The sequence below is a fragment of the Bemisia tabaci genome, chromosome 1, assembly GCF_918797505.1.
Source record: "Bemisia tabaci chromosome 1, PGI_BMITA_v3".
Lineage (NCBI taxonomy): Eukaryota > Metazoa > Arthropoda > Insecta > Hemiptera > Aleyrodidae > Bemisia > Bemisia tabaci.
The window spans coordinates 90,869,038-90,886,740 of record NC_092793.1 but is presented as its reverse complement, the minus strand read 5'-3'; the positions used below and the strand labels follow the sequence as shown (position 1 = coordinate 90,886,740).

The window sequence follows — 17,703 nt, the reverse complement described above, 5'->3', positions numbered from 1 at the left end:
CAGGTTGGATCAGTTTATGTCAAGATATGGAGAGTGGTGCCATGAGAGTAGGAGCGGAAATTCTAATTCGGATTCCAAATTGTATTTCCACATTAACAACGTTCCTGTTCTCAAAAAATACCCGGAAGTTAAATTCATGCCCTACTGTTCTAAAATAACTTAAAAATACCTAGGGCATTATCGAAAGGAAGGTAAGTGCCAATTTGCAATTCTCAGAGACGAGGTGTGAAGCAGGTCAAAATGATGAGACTATCTGCCTGGGAGGCTACTGTTACTACCTAGCAGAGATGGTGACTCCTCAACAGTCGAGGAGATTCTAGGATTCACCTTTTGATCCTTGCAACATTACCACCTTTGGTGAGGCAAAATGTTGTGGCTCTAAAAAGTTTCCGTATCGGTAGTTTCCGTAGTTCGGGAGAATGTTAGTGCAGATTTTTTTTTTTTAAATTTCAGAGGATTCTCTCTGTGAAAATAATAATTTCCTCTGTGAATAGTTTGGCCCTAAGAAATTTGTAAACGAATCTGTACGATTGTCCTCTTGTAAACAAAAAAAATAAAAATGTGTTCGATGAAAATCAATGGCTAATATGACTTCGTTCCTTTCTGCTTAACCAATCTATAATGTACCTTTCGTGTGTTAACAAAAAGAACTGCAGAATGATGTGATTGAGAGTTCTACCTGAGCCCAAGTACAGACTATCTTGACTTATAAGCTTAAAATACGAATTCATGAACCAGGAAAAATAAATATTTGTACACTCACTTACCTACGGATAGAGTTGGGAACATACTCAACATCAAGCTGTAATCTATCAGCCGACCGCTGATGTGGTGGATTGGGAACCCATTTTGAGTAGGAAAATTCAGGGGCCATCTTAGGGTTACGGCTGAGAACAACAACAATATCTCCAATTTTGCTGGCTGGATTGCACCAAATATGAGATGCAGCCCACTGCACATTCCTTACATTTATCTCGTGCCATTGCCAAACAGAATCTCTCATTTCAAGAAGCCAGACATCCGACAACACTTTGAAAGGTTTCTCCCGACAGCCGCCTACATAAAAAATTATTCAGCAGATTTACAAGCATGTTAACTGTAAGGCATTTCAAGGATGTTTCATTCCTATCAGCATATATCTATCTATTCTTTTTTAAATGAGGCCATTTGTGTAGCAATATTTGATTCTCGAGTTTTTAAGTTTTGAAAAAATTGCATATTCGGTTTTTAAAGTTGTGCACTTTGACGTCCTTATGACGTAGTGGGTTACACAAAAACGCCAACCCCCCCCCCCCCCCCCAGCTCCGATCCGGAGTGTGATATCTATATATTTAATATCCTAAGGCCTTTTTTGGCCTCATACAGTTTGTGCTAATTCGATCTCGGAAACTACAGGACCGATTTTGCTCGGATTTGTTTTAAATGAAAGCTCTTAGGCTGTAGACGTGCCAACATTCCTTAGTTTTTCGATTTGCTCGACCGACGTTACAAAATTTACCTCGATTTGATAACGACATGCTTGCGTTTTTGACGTTGGACAGTTTGTGCTAATTCGATCTCGGAAACTACTGGACCGATTTTGCTCGGATTTGTTTTAAATGAAAGCTCTTAGGCTGTAGACGTGCCAACATTCCTTAGTTTTTCGATTTGCACGACCGACGTTGCAAAATTTACCTCGATTTGATAACGACATGCTTGCGTTTTTGACGTTGGACAGTTTGTGCTACTCGGAAACTACTGGACCGATTTTGCTCGGATTTGTTTTGAATGAAAGCTTTTAGGCTGTAGACGTGCCAACATTCCTTAGTTTTTCAATTTGCGCGACCGACGTTGCAAAATTTACCTCGATTTGATAACGAAATATTTTCGTCTTTGCCGCTGGACGAGTCATAAGGTTGGGGGACCTCCCACCCTCTGATTTTCCGTTTCCCTCTCCACGTAAACCCATCCCTACCTGCCGTTAGTACGTGTCACCCTTCTGCTCTGGCATGGGTCCTTTGTCAGTATCACTCCCTTTCTTATGCCGTCTGACTCGGAACACCTACTACGCATTTCCTCCGTCGAATTGCTCATAATCAGTTTTCGGTTTGTCCAGGTTTCTCAGTAGTGCGTCTAGAGTTTTGCTTTCATGATTTTATCATTATAGTTTTTTTTTACATGAAAATTACTTAATTTTGATGTGTATTTTTCAGAAGATAATTTTCCTTTTTACTGCAGCACAGGTTTTATTAATAATTAACTTTTTTACAGCAGCTCATGTGTTCTTCTAAGAGAATCGGTGATTAATGTTCACCCTTTCGCACCGTTAAATTTTCACAAAAAGTTTTGATTTTCTTTTCAAGGAGTGTTTTTTATTTTTCAAAGATGTTTCTTTTTCTAGAGGTAGGTGGTTATCATTATCAGTTTCTTATTCTTTGTTTTTGAATTTATCATTTTTTTATCATTTAAAATTTTCCTGGGAGTCCTCTAATTACTCGTAGTAGCAAAATTTGGCTCGCTTCGCGAGCCAACATTCACTCGCGGAGCGAGTGACTGGGGGTCCAGGGGGCGAAGCCACCGGCTAGCGGCGCAAGCGAGCGTAGCGAGCTGAAGCAGCTATGTTGTTTACTATCACAAGGCTCACCTTTTTCCGGCAGTGACACGTTTAGAACAATTTCCGCTCGCGCTACGGTATTGCCAACTTGAATGCGCGAAATTTTCGTATCAAAACTACAACGGTGGCCACCACAACACTTAGGCTTGTGAGATTGCCCGAAAACTGATTGATAAACAAAGAGAGCACGTCGTAGAGAGGAACGAAAAGATAGCATCAATTATCAGAAGAAAACACTGTACTCCATGCCCAGTGCATCGGTGTCAATTCCGAAATTAATGGAGTTTGAGCATCGTTTGATCTGTATGGCTTCATGATACCTACAACCTTGTCCTGAAGTTATGTTCCTTAACGAGTACTTCGGGATTTTTGAAATAAAATTCGTGACGTTGGTCCTGGCCAAGTTAGTTCGTTGCCTACACAAAACAAAACCTGCATTTTTTATTGGAATATGCTGCTTTCAGGGCTCATTGGTGGTGCCTTCAGGAGTAATTCTGGAAGGGGCAACACTCTGAGACCCGCAACCGGAGCGAGATGGCGGCCGTTAAAGTCCGCCATTTTGGTTTTTTCAAATCGCTGTATCTCGGTTGCTATCGATCCTATTTCAGTCAACTTTTTTTTTCAATGATAGGTATTGTCTAGGAGAATAAGTTTCCTCCTTACGAATTTTCCTGTTGGACGTATATATATTTTTAAAATTGGAAAAAACTAAAATTTCTCAAATTATTGGAAATTTTAAGGTCAAATAACCTTTTGACAAGCAAGGTAATGGATATTTTGCCCGCTCCAACGGAGCCGTAACATTGTTTGCCCTTTAATTTGATACCAAAACAATTTTCGTGCGATAATAAATAAGCTCGTGAGAACAATTTAAGTGTTTTCAAATTGTCAACAAAAATTTGTAAAACATAAAATAGAGGCGGAGATTTTGAAACACCGAAACCTAGGTATACATTTTTGCAGTTTCACCGCAGATATCGTTCTGGTTGTGCTTCTGGGTCATTCCACGCCTAGGTAGTCCAGGGGGTATTTTTTTCCCCCTGCAAATGACCCAACAATATTGATTTTTGGACTCCTTAATACTTCTAGTTTTCGGAAATACATGGGGTTTACCTCCATTTTGTTTCTATTCTCGCAATTTTTAAGTCTTTTGTAACCCTGTCCCTTAGCCTCATCTTACTGTAAAAACAGTGACAGTTTGGCAGCACTGTTTTCTGATGTTATCACCAAAACCAAGTTCGGGTTTATGTTTACATTTGTCAAGAAACAGATAACATGTGCTCCTGCAAAGTTTCAACTTTTAAAAGTAATTCCTATTTATTTTATGTAACTTTTAAGACTTAGTATACTGACGGACACACCCGTAAAACAAAACATGGGTTTTTCAATGAAACTATTTTAATTCCTGTCATTTTGAGATGACAATTTTTTCCCTACATGTTTAGGTCGAGTACAACCTCAGAAAATGTTTTCCAAATTTTTATCGCAACGATTAATGGGTAAAATGTGTTACAGGTGAGACACTGTGACACGTTACGGGTGTAACCAACGAGAAGAGGCTTTAAATATGCAGATGTCGCCTCCTTTCTCACCATTTCTATGCTTATCACAAGACATGCACTCGCATGCATAGTTGGATTGTATTTTGCAAAAAGGAACCAAGAGCATTCCAATGTTGCTAGGATTGTGCAACTTACATTCTTGGCAATACCATTACTGGAATCATGCAAAAAATTAAATTCACAAAGGTAATTTTTTCATGAATTTATAGTTTTTTGACAGTAAACATAAAACTTGTTTGAATGATCAGTTTATATTTGCAAGGTAAACAAAGATGCACAATCTTAGCGACATTGGAATGCTCTTGGTTCCTTTTTGCAAAACGCAGTCCAGTTAGAGGTTATGTTTACATCTAATGAGAAAGAGATGGCCAACATTACAACACTACAAATAGGACTCGTTAAACTTTCTCTAATTTGATTGAAATATTTTCACATTAGTATAGTTAGGATCTTGAGCTACATCTCCTCACAAGAAACTTTTCCAGGCCTTAGGACTCTTTGCGACTTTTTAATCATTACTATCGATTTTCTTGCAAAACGAATATATCGGTTACATATCATTTTTCTCGAATCCTTCACCCATGCAACAACCTCATTGTAAGAATTGGGAAAGGTGGGTTTTAGGGTTAAGGGGGCAAGGACTCCATTCTTCAACAGTGCGCACCATTTACTTTGTAAAAAATCTTTGAAATAACCTTAAAGCCTATAGAAATGAGCCAAAAATTAACAGAATGGCATCATTTGGATGCAAATAAGAAAAAATGAAACACTGACCTATTATCATTAAATTGTTCTCATCAATGTAGATCTGGGACTGACCATATCTTCGAACTGGCTTTTCATCAGATGTAGATTGCTTCATCCATGCAAAACTCTCAAGATCCAAGCACCAGACATCATTTGAGCTGAAAGAAGTATGTTTGGGGTATGAGTTTTTAATTCAGCAGCAAAAAGAAGACATAGATATTTACTTTACAGCCTTTGTTAGTTATTAGGTAACTGAACCCAACGCAAAGACACCCCCCCCCCCCCTCTGTTTGAAGTAACTAACCTAACCGTTCGTTTCCCCAGAATCCTATCAATCATTAGGGGCCGTCCTTAAATTACCTAACGCTCTATGGGGAGAGAGGGGGTACAGGAGAGCATTTTGCCATTTTGTTTTTACGTGTCAAAGGATAGGAGCATACGTAACAAAAGAGTTACAAGGGGGGAGGGGGGTCAAAAATGCTAGAAAGTGTGTGATGTAACGTAGAGACGGCCTCTTGGATGTGGAAGAGGATAGCCAATTTAAAGCACTAGTTGTAATTCGGATCAATATTTGCAATCTTCAAGTTTCCTTTGCTAAAAAAAAATAAAAAAAATTGTAATTTCAAAAACAAACAAAAAACCCTCTGAAATTGACTCAAAAATGAAGTCCTAAGAGTTTTGCTTCTGAAACGGGGGATTCTGTTATTAAGGGGGACGGTTGATCATATTCAAGTCTGTTTCGCGTGTGTAGGTGTCCCTGACATCATATTCGGAGCTCATGATCCGTCTCCTTTGGGCCCGGGTCGAAATCTGCGAAAAACGCGAATTTTTAGCTATTTTGGGCTCCGAAGCCATGCTTAGGTCCCTGTTTCGCATCCCAAAAATGTGAGTACCGGCAAAACTCGATTATTTCTGTTTCATGTGCAACGTCAACCGTCAAATATCCAACAATTTCTCGCCAAGGTGCGCCCGTCGTGGGGCTGACTTTGACCCTAATTGCAATCCCCTCCTTTGCCCCAAACTTCCCCACAACTCCATAAAAGGGGTGTTCAGGGAAAACACACATGGAACATAAAGTCCTCATTTTTTGCCGTAAAATTCAAATCAGAGGTTAAAACAGACTTTCCTCATTGGAAAAATGCGGGAAACGGGGAGCTCCCCCTTGAACTCCCCTTAAATGGGATTTTGGACGACTGAAAATATATTCGTTGAATACAAAAGGGTTCATTTACCCCTCGAAAATTTTCGTCCCCAGGCTCAATTTTGGACCGTTTCCCAGAGACAGATAGTAGATGGATGCTCTCCAATACCTGGTATATCGTAGGTATTATTTTCCTTAAAAAACATTCACATCATTTAATCTTCAATGCCATGAATTGCGTTGATCCATTAATAATTTGTAAAGATGAAGAAAAATGATTCAGAATAGATTAATAAATGATTCAGCAAATTTTGAAATTCAGAAAATTAGAAAAAATGTAAACTTGTTTTTATCATGCAATGAGTATGTAAATACCTTCCATTCCGTTCATGAAGTCCACCAAAAACAACCATCGTTTTGTCATGGACTGTTGCAGAGTGTCCAGCCATTGCTGGAGGAGAAGCAAGCGAACTAATTGCTCTCCATCTGTTGTCCAGAGTTTCATAAATGTGAAGCTCATTATATGTTTTCCATGCCTACATTAAAAGTTAGGCATTAGAAAATTAGGTCGATTTTTTTTGTAGAACAATGGCTAAAATTATTTCACTTGTAAAATTTTTTCAGGAAGAGGAAGAAAAAGTTGTTCAAAGCAATGAAGGATTTGCAAGTATTTTTCATCATTTCATGAAAGTAGGAGATGCATTGACCTCCCAGGAATTTCTTCGGATTTTTAACATCAACAAACATACACAACAAATTCTAAGTTTGATATCTAAAAATTTAAATTGCCATAGGCACCATACTAACCAGTGTTCAGTGGGAGGGGGGAGGGGGGGAGGGTGAGCGATGTAGGTGTGGAAACAATTATAAAAACGTAAAAGAGAATTGTTTGAGTAAATGGACTAGGCTCACATTAAATGGCATAGAATTTGAAAATTGTATTGGCAATTTGGCGCCTCTCACCGTTTTAATAGAGAAGTCATTTTTACAGCAGGAGAGGAATACTCCTTAAGGACCTTTTCTGGTTTCACCCTGTATCCTGGCAACACCATGATTTATACAGTGCTTCAGCTACAGAGTGTCTATAGACTTGTGGGCCAAGGTATCAATTGACAATTCCCGATTTTCCAGCTCTGTAGATACTCTGAGCGATTTTCCGTGACGACGGACAAATCATGGGTCTACTGGAAGATTCAGGCAGAAATTGCAGGTTAACGTCCCAGCCCATCACACACCAAAGTTTTCAAGGAACCAATTAATCCTTTAATTATGTCCATTGGGGATGTTGGAGAGACACTTGGACTAATTAAAGTTTAAATGAAACTTAGCGCTCACAATTAAATTTTTCTTTAAAATAAATGACTTCATATCCATGATTAAAAACGGTCTAAACAGAATGACTCGAATACACATGAACTGAATTTTTCAGCTGGATCTATACTCGAGTTATCAAAACGTTCTTCAAAATACTTGACAAGATTAGAGGCCTCCCCTCCCGTGCCATACGAGAGTCCCTCTCCCATAAAAGAGCAGTGTTACCATAATTTATTGCCTTTGTTCGGAGAAAACCAAGTTTTTCAGTACTCGAAGGCTATTCCCCATGACTCGTTAAGAAGTCTGAAAATGTTTCTTTTTTTTTCATTTCTTGATCTATTGCCGATAATTTTACTAATCATTATTTCAATAAAACTTCCAATGTGGCATTGTCATGGGGAAAAATAAAAAGGGGTCCAAATGGGCCTGTTGCAAATTTTTACTAGAGCAAAAATAAGATTTGTTTCTATCAGTAAATGTCTCAAAAATTACGATGAGCGCATTGGCAAACTTCACCATCTGTGTAAGAAATTTGTGGTTTTTGAGCTTCCTGCTTCATAAACGATACTATGGCACAGGTGAACATTTCGATAGAGGTGTCGTTCTATCCAACCAATGTGCACTAGGATACTACACAATATTCAACATGACCGACACCAATCCGCCAAAACACATGTGCCTGGACAAGATTCTAACCATTCGTTAACAGAGCAGCATCTTTATATTTACGATTTCTTCCCGTTGATAAAGATCGGCTTTGGTTGACCTTGTGATCCCGATTGCGATTTGCGCGCGAAAACGTCGGCTATTTTGGTATTGCTATTGCGAAAGGGTTGTATAGAACAACTCCTCTGACAAAATGTCCACCTGTGCCGTAGAATCGTTTTAGAAGCGGGCAGCTAAAAAAAACTTTAAATTTCTTATGCAGATTGTGAAGTTAGGAGTGCATTTGAAACTTTGCCAATGCTCTCATCGTGATTTTTCAGACATTTACTGATAGAGACAACTCTTCTTTTAACAAAATTTTGCAATAGGCCCAATGTCCTAGAATTGCATTATTTTTTGGACCGAATATTGCAAGTAACAGGAGGTAGAATAAGCACTGGGCCCACACCAGTCTGTGAAGTAATCAAGGCCAAAAAATTCCCAAAATTATCATTATATTCAAGAATTTGAACTCTAATAAGTAAGTAAGTAAGAAAGTAAGTAAGTAAGTAAGTAAGTAAGTAAGTAAGTAAGTAAGTAAGTAAGTAAGGCCGGACTGGCCGGCGAGGCGCCCTCAAGGGGCCAAGGCAACTGGCAACTGCCGTCGTGCACCCCGAAGTTGGACCGTGCTCCTTACTTTATCTTCTTACCATTGACACATTGTGTATCCTCTATATTCACGCAAGGCTCAGCGGCCGTCTGATAGCCAACGGAAGGTCTTATCAAAGACTGTGGCAGACGCTGCAGAGCACGGACTTTCGGAGCACGGCCATGCCTCCACCGAGTTGGACTGTGTTGTTGCAATCTCTACTGATAGGTAGCGCTGGCAGTCGCTCACACCACGAGTGATAACCGATTTTTTCACAACTCAGTCAAACAGTGCAGACGGATTACTTACTGGGTGACTATGTCCCTCCCGCACCCTGTTACCTCGAAGGGTCAGGGTATTGGAGTGGCATAGTCATCCACAGTCACGATGACTGATATTGGAGTGTCCTCAAATATTAGTCACCTCCGGGGATTGAACCCGGGACCTCAATGTTGGCAGCAAACTGCCTTGACCACTACACCACTGAGGCTGACTCAACTCTAATAAGTATCAAAGCACGACGGAGGGGTAAGAGCATTAAGCTCAGGCACTCAATTTGGAATATTATGCTGAGATTACGCCAAGAGATCTATATCGATTTGTGTCTTTTCAGACCTCATCAGTAGATCACACTCGTCAGCGAGCCCAAGCGCCTCCGCATGCCGAAAAAGCCAAAACGACATTAAAATGCGGTCATGGACATGACGCCAGGCATGACACTAGAAAGCAATCCTCGCGCCATCTTCCGTCGCTGCTAAACAATTCTGGAGATGAAATAAGGGAAACCTCAAAAAATGGTAAACAATCGATTGGCGATCCGAACACATCTAGACGCAACCGCCTACACCTAGATTTCCCTGCAGAATAGTGTGGACTCAGCACTATTCTACCATTCTGTTACTTAGAGACTATTTTGATAACATTTTTACTTTTTTTTTTATTTTTCTAATGTAAATAAATAAAAGAACGGAGGTTGTTCAGGAAGTAAGTTAACCTATTCAAAATGTCCTGAACTAAGATAGATGCAAGAATTTTTTAAAAAAACGTTGAAAAGCCACTACTCTCAGCTTCCAAACTTACAGATCCAGAAGTATGGCAAAAAGTGACTTAGAGGTGAATAAAAAAATGTAGAACATGAGTGAAGACATTCCTCAACTTGAAAAATAAAGGATTCATCTTGTTTACATAGATTATTGGTGGGTTTGGACTGCAGTGCATGGAAATTTTAAATTTTTAATTTGGTACAATTGTAGAGTTAAAACGTTGAATTTGGTTTCGGTGTGTGAATTGTGCTCTATTATTCGTTCACTCGCCAAAAAAAGTGACCCCAGCTGCTTAATGCCAGGTACATTTACAGTAATGGAAGTTGTAAAAGCGATTAGATAACAGATACCTAGAAAACAGATACCTGTAAGAGCTGCATAATATTCCAAATAATGCATCTTCGACAAAATTTCTTTGAGACTGGGCGGGATAGTTTGAAAGCTTGTGAAAAATTCAGTCAGCAAGTGAGACATAACTTTGACAATTCAGTAAACTTTTGCTCGGATAAAACTGATCTTGAAGTGAACACGGTTGATCCTATTAAGTATTATTTCCTAGTTGAGAAATGTCTTTACTCATGTTTTACATTGTTTCCAACCAACTCTAAGTCACTTTTTTGCCATAAGCAGACATAGCAGCTCACTTGTGGATGACGCTCCTTGAAACGTCCGACCCGTGCAGAGAAGAAGTGGGTTCAGAAAAACCCAACATTGTAGAGTTTTATAAAACCAAAATTAAAACTCAGTAACGCGTTAGAAAGCTGAGAGTAGTGGCTCCTTAAAATTTTTTACAGATTTTCTCTATCTATCTTAGTTCAGGACATATTGAATAGGTCAACTTTCTGGACAACCCTCGTAGAACAAATTTACTGCTGTTGATCAAACTTTCCTTATACATCATACCAGAAGACTGACCTGATGTAAGGGGTACGGTAATGGATGAGTCCAACCTCCAAATAAAATCATTGACTCTTTATAATGCACTAAAGTTGCATAAGCTTTTGGTGAGGGGTATGTTCCCAGGGTTAGCAGCCGATCCCATTGTCGGGTAGACAGGTTCAAACGCCAAAGATCATTGAATGTTGTAAAAGTACAGGTGCAGCCACCAAATACATAAAGAGCATTATCTGATAGAGAAGAATGCAAATATTTTTGAGGTTAGGGTAATTTACACACGACATGCAAATTTTTAATTTTATGAAAAATTATCAGGAGAATATTTCTCATTATAATGAGAGACTCAGATCCAACAGGTTTGGTTGAAGTTATCGGATTCATTAATCGTCTCTTGCAAGGTATCATAGGTCGCTCATCTCAGTATAGTTTTGTTCTCATGTAATTGACAATAGGTTGTTAAACGCAAGAGGTACAGCCAACTGTATAAACGATCAAAGGGTATTTACTCGAAAATCACGTTGGGCACATAAAAAAAGTCTGAAATCCACTCCTTGGCGGGCAATCTGCTTAGTGTATAATACGTTTTTTCAAATCTACCACGTATGCGAAGAGTTTTCTTGGTGGCTAGTGGCCAGGTTTGCCTGCAGAGAGACCTAACCTAAATAAACAAACAATCTTGCGAATTGTAGTAAACTCTCCTTGCGTAAGATTTCAGTTGACTCAAAGACTTGTTTTTGAAAAATAAAGAAAGAGAAAGGAGACAAATGTTTGATACAATGGAAAAAGTTAGTGAAATCGTTTGTTCACGTAAGTTATTTTTTCTTACCCCTCTGCCTGTGCAAACCTGGTTAACAATGACTGAGAAAAACCGCCAGATGCGGGAAATAAACTGCACAGATTGCGTGCTATGAAATGGATCTCAGACTTTTTGGACATAATATTTCTTGTGTGCAACAGACTCATTAATGTACCGTCACTGAAAATACTCTGGGTAAAATATTTTGGTGTAAGCCGATGGTGATAGGTAGATTACATAAAATTGTGTTTGAAGGCCAGTTTGCAGATTTTTGGAGTTACATATTCATGCCTCAGGGGCATTCTAAATCTGCAGATGACTGGGGAACATCAAAATTGAAAAGTCAGTGAATTGAGGGAGAAAAGGGATATTTATAAAATGTTTGGGGAAAAATTGAGCTCATTACTACACCTTGTGATGTACGGAATTTCGTACATTTAGAAAATCAAGTTTTTTCGAAGACAATTCAAATTTCCAGAAAATCTCTACCATGATAGAGGAAAATCGAGGGTCCTCTTCGGATTCAACATAAAAATACATAGGAAGTGTTGTACTTTATGTTTGATAAATAATTTTATCCTCTGTTTCGAAAATGGAGATTCCACCCCCCCCCCCCCTCCGATTAATGGAGATGGCCCCCTTCTGCCCATGTCAACTTATCGACAGCATAAGTACGCAATCACATATCTCGTTTGTGGTGTCTTAAAATCTCCCCCTCTCAGTTACCTATATTTTTAAAGGGGAACAAACTGACATCATTCCTTGCAGTTTTTGCAGAATTTTCTTTGCACAGAGAAGAAAAGTCACGGCAGTTTTAAAGAATTGCCGTTGAGTAGTTTTCCGTTTAAAAAGAAAAGTATGACAGGAAGTCTGCGACTTTGCAAACCGAGTTATGTGATTGCCGACTTAAACCATTGATATATTGCGTACGTTGCCAGCGAGCGACTAAAAAGCTCATGAAGCTTATCAGATAGTTTTCCGTCAGGAATTAGGGAAAATATAATTTTCTCAGGTATCTGATGGGAGTTGGCCTGCCCAATAACTCGTGCCAAAGCGAAAAAGACCTGTTTTTTTCAGCGCTCACTAAATTTTTGGAAAACCTAATTTCAAAACTAAAAATGCATTTTTTCGGCTTGGAAAAACCACACTATTGGAGAACTTGATTTTCTGAAGATGTTGGAAAAAAAGAGAGGTCATTTTCAGCTCCAGAGGTCCTGAATAAACACCGACCCCCTCATCACCAGTGTAAGCTAGATTGACAGAGATGGAGGGTGAGATTTCACGTTCTGAAATTTCATGAAATTTGGAATATTTTGAATTAATTTTTTTTTTTTTTTTTTTTTTTTTTTTTTTTTTTTTTTTTTTTTTTTGCAATTGTTAATATTGAACTCTTAGAAGTCTGGAGGCATTTCAGATGATCTTCCTGCTGACACAGGGCTCACTAGTTCTTCTATATACAGAAGGGGGGCACAAGAGGAAGGTTAGAGGGAAGTTTAGCCCCAATCTAACCTCCAGACCGAATGTAAACCTCTCCTCCCTGCACTGAATGAGCTTGGGCAACCATGTGATTGATCCCTTTCTGGATAATACTTTTTACTTATTACTGAAGTACTTCCATTGCTGGAACTCAGAGAAGCTCAGCTGATAGAGGAATAGGATGTGAGGGGCAAGGAAGGGATGAAAAATTTCAAAATCGAGAATCACTGTTTTAAGGCGTTCTTGGCTTTCTGAGTGTATCCCCTAAATTATCGACAGATTTCACACCAAGAAAATTTACAAAATTTGTCATCACTGCACATTGATTGTGTCTTAAGTCATAAGTTTATTTTTGGACATATATGTTCAGATAATAATTTTCTGAAAATAAAAAAAATTTAAAAAAAATAAAGGGATCATCATACCGTGATAGCAAGCAGAGTGAGAATAGCGCTTAGTAATGGTGACCTGTTTACTACTTGAGGGAAGACTAGTCCACCTGACGTCAAAGTTGTTTATAGCTCGATAGAATTTGTTTCGAGTGTGCCGAATCACATCTGGAGAAGAAAAAAGGATTTCAAAATGTATCGAGGAAAAGCATGAATATTTAAAAGAAAAAGGCTGATGTGAAAATGTCCAAATCCCCAATAGCTCTCATTGCTTCCAATTTCTAGTTGATGTTGATGCAACATTCAAAGCCTCACTTCAGAAAATTTAAAGTCTGAAACAGATTTATACACCTTACTAGAAATTGGAAGCAATCAGAGGTACGAGAGATTTAGCCGAGATGGTATAAGCCTCTTTATTCAAACGACATCGAGAGTAGGACAAGATTATGACATAACATACTTAGATGGGATTTTAATTATTTACAAAGAATGCTTATCATTTTTCTAAAGTTACCGCAAAGCTTAAGAGCCATGTGTCCAGCAAGCTTCATTTTAGGGAGCCACCTACACAGGGATGTGGGAGGATTTTAAAATTCCCAATTTGAAAACCTACTATTTTCGTGAATGGCAATAACTTCTTTTAGGTGGAGGAAGGGGTCTTCATTTCACCATGTCCATGATTCTGTGAGAAAAGTAGGACTAACAATACCACCTTCCTGTACTTGGCCATGCTGTAAAGTTCGTGAGAATGTGTAAGTAGGTTCCTCCCAGGCAAATGACTAAGCCAGAAGCAGCAAGCATAAATATTAATTATTTAAGTTCTAGCTGTTCAGTTTCACCCCAATAACTCTAAAACTTCAATATCCACATAATTTAATCATGACACTTTCAGCGTCTGATAGAAATAACATGGCATTCCTGTTCCTTACAGAAAATGACCTCTGCTCTGTATCAAATGCGACAATTTTTCCCACGAAAAATCTAGCCTTCATTTCTATGAATTTTGCAATTTCTTTGATCCAGAATGATTCTTTGAGCTACTGTGCAGGAGCCGTTGTTATTCTCTTGGCTGAAGAGACAAAATCTGCTGAGACTATCCGGAACAAAACTATGTATCACACGCCGGACTGAACGCTGCAAGTACCCGTGAAAAATCACCGCAAGACTTATGAATTCAACAAGACATTACTTCTTTCCTGTCACAAACTCAAACCTGACCAATTTATTTTGCACATTTATTGTGTTTATAATAAATACTTTATAAGTTTATGATTTGTGAGTGTGATGTGAGTCTTACGGAGGAATAAAACTTCCAACCTCCTTCACTCAGTTCAAACTTGTCGCATTTCTGCTCAACTAATTCCAAATGTTCGCAGCCCAAGAAATGCGAGGGCTTTCTTAGAAAATGTAAGAGCAGTTCAGAATCTATGATCACATGGAGAACTCGGCACTTGTGATCATAGAAACCATTAGCGACTGTCATTCCGTGCATTCAACAAAACTTTAAAGCTTGCATCAAGGTGAGGTTGGGTAACTGGGCGGTGGGGTAACTGGGCAGTACCCTCTGTATTTCTACCAGATTAGTCCAAAAATTGTTTTCACTGTTGGCATACCTTCATTATGACGTAAACCATCTAGAACATGTAAACATAACTTCAAAAAAAAATTTTATGGTGAATGGTGAAGTGCCAAAAATTGTACAGCTTTTTTTTCAAAACAACGCCAGAGGTGGTCCCGAAAAGAGCCTCATATCTCACTCCCAGCAAGTATTTTATTCAACTTTGACAATTCTTCTTTATGTATGATGTATCTGTGTAATGCAGGGGTAATTACAACGTAATTGGATGAAAATACTGGCTGCAAAGGGTTGATGCCCAGTTACCTTGAAAATTTTCCCTTTGTGGGGTAACTGGGCACCCACCCCAAGGTAACTGGGCAGGTGGCAGTGGTGGCACCTGCCCAGTTACCCATTGCCAGGTTGCTGTGCTTCGGTGTTTGTTTACTTCTGAAAATTTCAAAACTAATTGACTATTGTGGACTTTTAAGTGCCAAAGACCAATAATCAGGGTTCCCAGCACACTAAACTTCTAACTTAAGTCAATTATAGCATAAGTAACTTAAGCATTACTTAATTACATTTTTGCCGCTAACTGTTACGACATCACTTTTAACGACTTAAACATGGTTATATAAATTCAAATGAAATTCTCTGAAACCCTCATGAGAAGGACATTCTTTTCTGGCCAATGAGAATTACAAATAATGCCCCCCTTAAAAATTAAGGGAACTTTTTGGCGCCTGACTTTATCCCAGATCAGCCTTGCGGCTTAATTTTTTTTCATTTTTTAAAAATGTATCATGCTTAATCTCACTAAAAGTGGCCAAACAGTGTCCTGGTATACAGTACTACTTTATAAGTAGTAATAAAGAAAGTTCTAAGCATTTATCTACAAGGAAACAATTTTTTTTTACCGTTATTCAATTCTCAGATTTGAGGGTTTTTTTGCCGCTAACTGTTACGACATCATTCTTAACCACTTAAACATGTTTATATACATTCAAATGACATTTTCTTAAACCTTCATGAGCAGGACATCACCTTCTGGCCAATGAGAATTAAAAATAATGCCCCCCTCAAAAATTAAGGGGGGGTAGTCCAGTTACCCCACGACGTTGGGTAACTGGGTGAAAAAAACGGGAAATTTTTGAAAATTTGTGGGAAAAAATTGAAAGATGAAATTCGACTTTTGACTCTTCCTACATTTAGACAAGGTGTTGTACTTACTAAAAAAAATTTAAAAGTAGCCTCCACTGTCAATATAATGATGGGAAAAAAATCATGAAGTTGAAATTTTGACATTTTTCTCCGAACTGCTGCCCAGTTACCCAACCTCACCTCATTCTACTTTCAATATTGACGGACACAAAATTACTTACTCTGCACATTTTTCTGCCACCTTTTACAAACAACCATACATTGATCTAGATCTTCATATGGAGGTAAAAAACTAAGAATATATTCCAATATTTCATCTGGCAAATCATTGATAGAGGAAGTGTGCATGATTTCAAAAAGTTATTAACAGTCAATTCATGTTTTTATTATGATCACTTGAAGGTTATGTTATATAGTAAAATAAGTAGGAATTGCATAGACATAGGCTTAGAGAAAGAGAAAATCACTACTGAGTACTCTAGAGTACTCTATGGAGAAAATAGACGAATTTAGTGGTGACGTCACGGAGCGATATTGTTGGTTCGATATCTCGAGAGTCGAAATGTGCCCCAACAAACAAACATAACTTCCAAAATGAACAATTGACGAAATAATGCTAAAACTGCCTGAAACTAAAAAATTGCTCCATGGGACTTTAAAATTATGAAAGCTAGCCATTTACAAAAACGTTCGAGATCACAATCACAAGAATTGATTTATCCAATCTAGCCAATGCTTCAGAAGCGTGAGTAATTTTGCTACAGGTTAGGCAACTTTAGAAAATTGATGGCACTACCAGTAGTGAAAGAACTTGACCGGATCGAGAGAAATTTCCTATTGAATCTGATTATAAAGCTTGAAAAAAGTATAAATAGTAATGTGTAATAATGGTTTTTGATCAAATAAGATTTTATCAAGTACTGTTATGCTAAGTATTCTGTTAAATATTCTTACAACAGTTGGTAGCAATTAACTGCTCTCATGGGGGCCTGGCGGGAATTCAAAACTAGGAACCAAAAGTCTCATTTTGGCAGGATTTTGCTTTAATTTTCGGTTTCTAAGGCTTTAAACTTCAAAAATATGATATATTATAATCTGCAAATTTCTTCAATAATGTCATCTACTCAGTATACTAATGAACTCTGATTTGTTTATTTCCACCGATAAAGCACAAAAACATAGCCCGATTATACGAATAAAGAAGGAGAATTAATTAAAATACGGGTAGGTAAACAAGGCTAAAAATTATTAAAACACTTAAAGGCAGGACGTTTCGAGCTGCTACCAGCTCATTTTCAGCTGCAAAAACACATAAAAACAAGAAAAAAATTGAGTGGCGACCTGACCCCAGCCGTTATTATATTATAAGTGGTTACGTGATAACGGCTGAGGTCAGGTCGCCACTCAATTTTTTACTTGTTTTTATGTGTTTTTGCAGCTGAAAATGAGCTGGAAGCAGCTCGAAACGTCTTACCTTTTAGAGTTTCAATAATTTTTAGCCTTGTTTACTCGTATTTTAATTAATTCTCCTTCTTTATTTATTTCCCCCTTAATTATTTAATCTGGAAATATTGAACCACATAAATTCTACTGAGAAACTAATTCTTGAATTCTTCGGAACGTTTCGTCCCACAAAAATCTGAAAAAGAAGTATTCTCCCGCCGAAAATCTGCTGAAAATAGCCAAAATTTCAGTTTTGGTTCCTAGTTTTAAATGCCCATGGATTTTCCCGCCA

At 38.2% G+C, this 17,703-nt stretch overlaps 1 protein-coding gene across 1 annotated transcript in view; it reads right to left on the bottom strand.

The window, feature by feature from the left end:
- The window catches only part of Fbxo42 (F-box protein 42), a 31,017-nt gene extending 14,451 nt beyond the window's left edge, over positions 1 to 16,566 (bottom strand). The window contains exons 1-6 of the mRNA XM_019056395.2: positions 16,190 to 16,566; positions 13,289 to 13,420; positions 10,610 to 10,821; positions 6,419 to 6,579; positions 4,930 to 5,060; positions 768 to 1,056 (exon numbers count right to left, since the gene is read on the bottom strand). Coding sequence (XP_018911940.1) covers positions 768 to 1,056; positions 4,930 to 5,060; positions 6,419 to 6,579; positions 10,610 to 10,821; positions 13,289 to 13,420; positions 16,190 to 16,316 — 1,052 coding nt within the window. The 5' untranslated portion in view covers positions 16,317 to 16,566. The remainder of the gene's footprint in view (positions 1 to 767; positions 1,057 to 4,929; positions 5,061 to 6,418; positions 6,580 to 10,609; positions 10,822 to 13,288; positions 13,421 to 16,189) is intronic.
- Between the last annotated feature and the right edge of the window lie 1,137 nt (positions 16,567 to 17,703).